Here is a 6,000-nt window from a genome sequence, read left to right on the forward strand (position 1 = left end):
ACTTCCCTTGATATTCACTGTTTAGAACAGTTTTTATTATTATTTTTTATTTATTAAGAAGTGATATTTAGAACAATTAAAAGAAAAGGAATGAAGGGAAATTTTTATGTGCTTGAAAGAACTAAAGGCATGAGTTGGAATATGCTACTTGTGTTAGTGTAAAACATTACAAGCACCTCGCCATTAGAAAATGGTTGGTATGCTTTGGGATTGGCTATTTGTGGTGAAGTTTGTCAAACTCTAGAGCCTGCACGCCTTAGAAAAGGTTTAGGCTTCAAAATTGTTGTTTTCACTCATTTAAATTTCATATTTAGGTCCTTTTTAGTTATTCAAACATGACATGGTTTAATATGAATTTATCATTATCAGCTTCAATTAATGGGTTAAATGTGTTATTTTAGCTTAATTAATGGACTATGGGCTAACAAGTTGGGCATGCCTAGGGGAAGTAGGTAATGGGGTTAGAAAGGCTACAATTTGATTGGTCCACCTATAAGCATAATATTCAATCTAATGCCAAAAATTCAAGTGAGCCAAGTCGCTACTATAAGTCTAAATGCCTCTTAAAGTAGTACTCGTGATTCATGAAATGAAAACTCTATAAAAGACTAGTGACTTGTCTTAGGGCCACAAAAGCTTATTACAACACAAAATATTGTCAAAACAAACCGTAAAAGGAAACAATGTGAGGTATTTGTCGTGAAGGCAGCCAATAATCATTCCCTTCCTCTTGTTCTGCCTATTCACAACAGGTAACTGCAGCAACAATCCCTAACAAATGTTGCCCATTAACTAATGCAACTACTAGGAGCTGTACATTATTCAATCACCATCTTCAACCACAACTCTAACAGAAGTGTGATGTCAGCTTTGGCTATAGCTTTGACATTAACACCCCGTTAAAATTATTAACGGGCCATATATTAATAATGTTGTTGTTGTATATTGTCAATGATATACTGGTTTCAATCATGTCAAAGCTCCAAATTCAAGGCTCCATTGAGTTTCCACCTTGAGTTTAAAAGGAGGTTGTGAGAGATATATTAGCCTAATAGTATAGGCCCAAATCTAATCATTCCCTTCCTCTTGTTCTGCCTATTCACAACAGGTAACTGCAGCAACAATCCCTAACAAATGTCGCCCAGTAACTAATGCAACTACCAGGAGCTGTACATTATTCAATCACTATCTTCAACCACAACTCCAGCAGAAGTGTGATGTCAGCTTTGGCTATAGCTTTGACATTAACACCCCGTTAAATTATTAACGGGCCATATATTAATAATGTTGTTGTATATTGTTAGTGATATACCGGTTTCAATCATGTCAAAGCTCCAAATTCAAGACTCCATTGAGTTTCCACCTTGAGTTTAAAAGGAGGTTGTGAGAGATATATTAGCCCAATAGTATAGGCCCAAATCTAATCATTCCCTTCCTCTTGTTCTGCCTATTCACAACAGGTAACTGCAGCAACAATCCCTAACGAATGTCGCCCAGTGACTAATGCAACTACCAAGAGCTGTACATTATTCAGTCACCATCTTCAACCATAACTCCAGCAGAAGTGTGATGTCAGCTTTGGCTATAGCTTTGACATTAACACCCCGTTAAAATTATTAACGGGCCATATATTAATAATGTTGTTGGTGTATATTGTTAGTGATATACCGGTTTCAATCATGTCAAATCTCCAAATTCAAGGCTACATTGAGTTTCCACCTTGAGTTTAAAAGGAGGTTGTGAGAGATATATTAGCTTAATAGTATAGGCCCAAATCTAATCATACTTTGTGTACAAGCCAAGTCTTATATTAGTACAACAAGTCTATTAACCATATTTAGCATATGGTTATTCTTAGGCCTATACTATTGGGCTAATATATATGGTATGACAACAAAAACACTGTGATGGAGGAAAAAAATGGTGAAAAAGAAAGATGTTTTAGAAAGCTAAGTTGTTTAGAGAAAGAAAGAATTAACTAGCTCTTCAAGAGACACACTCTTAGAATAATACCTCATAGGTAGATTTCTTGGATTCAAATTCAACTAGTTACAATTGAAGGCATCCTTGCTTATTTATAGTTACATAAGCAAGCTGCTGAGTTAGTTACAAGAACCCACCATGTGGCTACCATGTGATTTGGCCAAAGCCTAACTAACTTCTCTAACTAACTGATAGGCTATTGCAATTATCACTAACAACCTATCAGCTAACTAACTTTTCTGTTACAAGTGATAAAGGCTATTAAAAGTAAAACCATAAATTACTTATTATACAATAGAAGATAGTAACAATTAGATTTTAAAATGGACTACATCAGGATTGTCCCTCTTTGGAACACACTTGTCCTCAAGTGTGGCTGGTTGTAAGCTAATCTGGTTCATGATAGGGCAGCAAGTGATGTACATTGAAACTATTAGAAATACGTAGATGATCAGGTAGCTTGACTTGGTAGGCATTGTCATTGATCTTATGTAGCATAGGACAAGGACCAATCTTCTTTTGCTGTAACTTTGTATTAGGCCCAGCAGGGTTCCTCTCCTTGGTCAGTATCACCCATACTAGGTCACCTTCCTTGAAAATCACTTGCCTTTTCTTCTTGTCAGCTTATGCCTTGTACTTAGCATTGCTGGCCTCTATTTTCTTCTTAATATCTACATGTAGTTGTTGTATGAAGTCAGCTAACTCAGTGGCTTTCAGATGCTCCTTCTTGGGTAATGGTAAGCTTGACAAGTCAGGAACACTGGCTGGTTGCATCCCATAAACAATCTCAAAGGGAGAGTGTTGAGTTTTTCTATTGATAGATGAGTTGTAGGCAAACTCTACTATAGGTAAAACATTCTCCCATTCCTTAGGTTTGTCCCTTACAAAACACCTTAGGAGGTTGCCCAAGCTCCTATTGACCATCTCAGTCTGTCCATCTGTTTGAGGATGGAAGCTGGTGCTGTACTGCAAGTCAGTACCAATTTTCCTCCATAAAGTCCTCCAGAAATGGGCAAGAAACTTGGCATCCTTATCAAACACAATACTGGTTGGAACTCCATGTAACTTATAGATTTCCCTGAAAAATAAACCAGAAATATTGGAGGCATCATTTGTCTTTTTGCAAGCCACAAAATGGGCCATCTTGGAGAATATGTCCACTACCACTAGAATAGAGTCTGATCTTCTAGTAGTAGGGGGTAATCCAAGCACAAAGTTCATGCTAATGCTGGTCCAAGGCTTGTTAGGCACCAGAAGGGGCAGATACAATCCAACATTGGTGGCTGTCCCTTTGCTTTACTGACATATCATGCATCTTTGAACTAGTCTTCCCACATCCTTAAGCATGCATGGCCAATAGAATTGTTTTTGTAGGAGCTGCAGTGTCTTCTCTCTCCCAAAATGGCCTTAGTTATGCACTTCAAGCAGAATCTTGTGCCTAAGAGAACATTTTGGAACACAAAGGAGTAGGCCTTTGAACAAGTAACCATCTTGCAAGTTGAATCCAGGACAGGCATCTCTGTTGCCTTGTTGCAAATTCTGCATAATCTGAAACAACTTGGAATCTTCCTTATACTACTCCCTAAATGCCTCAAAGCCCTCAACTGTGTTGTGTATCAACTCTAATAAGGAAGATTTTCTGCTAAGACCATCTGCCACTCTATTAAGGACTCCAGCTTTGTGCCTTAAGCTAAAGTTAAATTTTTGTAGGTAGACAGCCCATTTGGCATGCCGTTTGTTGAAGGTTGCTTGGCTGTTGAGGTGTTTAAGAGCCTTATGGTCAGTATAGAGTATAAATTCTTTGTAAACCAAATTGTACTCCCAATGTTTTATTGCTTGTACTATGGCATAGAATTCCACATCATAGGTGTTGTAGTTGAGCTTGGCTGAATTGAGTTTTTCACTGAAATAGGCCACTGGCTTACCCTCTTGACTAAGAACACCCCCTATGCCAACTCCAGAAGCATCACAATCCAATTCAAAGATTTTTTCAAAGTCAGGAGCCTACAATACTGGTGCTGCAGTAAAGGCAGCTTTCAAGGACTCAAAACTCTGCTGCTTAGCCTCATCCCACGCAAAAGTAGACAGCTTGAGATAGTTAGTGACTGGTGCTGCAATTGTGCTAAACCCTTTGATGAATCTCCTGTAAAATGTTGCTAACCCATGGAAGCTTCTTACTTCAGCCACAGATATTGGAACAGGCCAATCTAGAATGGCCTTAACCTTCCCCTCATCCATTGCAATTCCCTTATCAGTCACCACATACCCAAGAAAACCTACCTTACTTACTGCAAAGATACATTTCTTGGTATTTGCATAGAACTTATCCCTTCTTAGTAACTCAAACACAGATTGCAAATGATTCACATGATCATTCAAAGTCTTGCTATATACCAATATATCATCAAAGTAAATTACAGCACATACACCAAGCAAAGGCTGCATCATTTGAGTCATTACCCTCATGAAAGTGCGGGTGCATTAGTAAGACCAAAAGGCATGACAAACCACTCATATAGCCCACTATGAGTCTTAAAGGCAGTCTTCCACTCATCCCCTGGCTTAATCCGAATTTGATGATAGCCACTTCTAAGATCTATCTTGGAAAAGATTTTAGAACTAGCTAGACAATCAAGCATATCATCTAGCCTAGGTATATGAAACTGATATTTGATTGTGATTTTGTTAATGGCTCTACTGTCAACACACATTCTCCAATTGCCACCCTTCTTAGGGGTTAAGAGGGTTGGTACAGCACATAGACTAATACTTGGCCTAATATATCCCTTGTCCAATAGTTGTTGCACTTGCCTATTAAGTTCATCCTTTTCCATCGGTGTCATCCTATAGGCAGCCCTATTATGTAATGTAGAACTTGGAATGAGATCAATGGCATGCTGTATGTCTCTCATATGAGGCAATTCAGTAGGTAATTCATTAGGGAAGACATCCCCAAATGACTTGATCAACTCCTTTATAGATTGAGGCATTATCATAGCATCTAACTCTAATGCAGTCAATAACATGTAAACCACACTAGTTGCTAGAGTTTCTTGTGCAAATTTCTTGACAATAAGCAAAGAATTAGGCTGTATAGTAGTAGGAGTTTTAAGAATCACCTTTTCTTTCATGGGCAGTAGGGTGTAATGCTGTCCATCCTTGTATAGGTTGTAGGTGTTCTTCCTTCCATCATGGTTGGTGTGCCTATTATACTGCCAAGGCCTTCCCAATAGCAAATGGCATGCATCCATCTTCACTACATCACAAAATACTGAATCTTGGAACTTCTTCCTAATTGAAAAAGTGACCATGCATCTCTTGGAAACTCTTATATCATTGCCTGTCTTAAGCCATGTCAGTTTGTAGGGGCAAGGATGATCTTCGGTCGTTAAACCAAGTTTATCAACAACTTCTTCAGAAACCACATTTTCACAGCTTCCCCCATCAATAACTAAGTTGCAAATCCTACCACCAATATTACAAGTGGTGTGAAAAATGTTGCTCCTCAACCAATCCTCCTGCTCCTCCTGTTTTGGTGCTAACAGGGTCTTCTTCATTACCAAAGCCAAGCCTTCTTCCTCATCTGAGTCACCTATAACAATTTCTTCTTCATACATTGGAAATTCATCATCTTCCTGGTCTTCACAACCTTCAATCATTAAAGCTTTACCCTTGCCTTGAGCACAAACTCCCCCTTTCTAGCAACTTGTGGCCTTGTGCCCAGCTTCTCCACACTTGTAGCACTTAAATGTAAAACTTTGTGTTGCTTTAGGGACTGGTTTGGTTGCACCAGAAATTGAAGGTAGACCTGCATTCTCAATCTTGAAAGGTTGTGCACTGTTAGTAGTTGGTCTTCCTTGAGTGCTGACTTGGGTACTCCTACTACCACCATAAGCTTGGAATTGCACAAAAGCTTTTCTTGCAAGTTGCTTCTCAAACATTAAGGCTCTATTGTAAGCTTCAGAAACGGTCCACAGTTGGTGCAAGGATAAGGCATCTTGAATTGGTGGTTTAAGA

General features: G+C 38.7%; 1 protein-coding gene across 1 annotated transcript; it reads right to left on the reverse strand.

Moving 5' to 3' along the window:
• Positions 1-4,445: 4,445 nt before the first annotated feature.
• On the reverse strand, positions 4,446-5,642 carry LOC142632507 (uncharacterized). Its single transcript, XM_075806893.1, has one exon. The coding sequence runs from the start codon at positions 5,640-5,642 to the stop codon at positions 4,446-4,448; it is 1,197 nt and encodes a 398-aa protein (XP_075663008.1).
• Between the last annotated feature and the right edge of the window lie 358 nt (positions 5,643-6,000).

The sequence above is a fragment of the Castanea sativa genome, chromosome 4 (genome assembly GCF_040712315.1).
Source record: "Castanea sativa cultivar Marrone di Chiusa Pesio chromosome 4, ASM4071231v1".
Classification (NCBI taxonomy): Eukaryota; Viridiplantae; Streptophyta; class Magnoliopsida; order Fagales; family Fagaceae; genus Castanea; species Castanea sativa.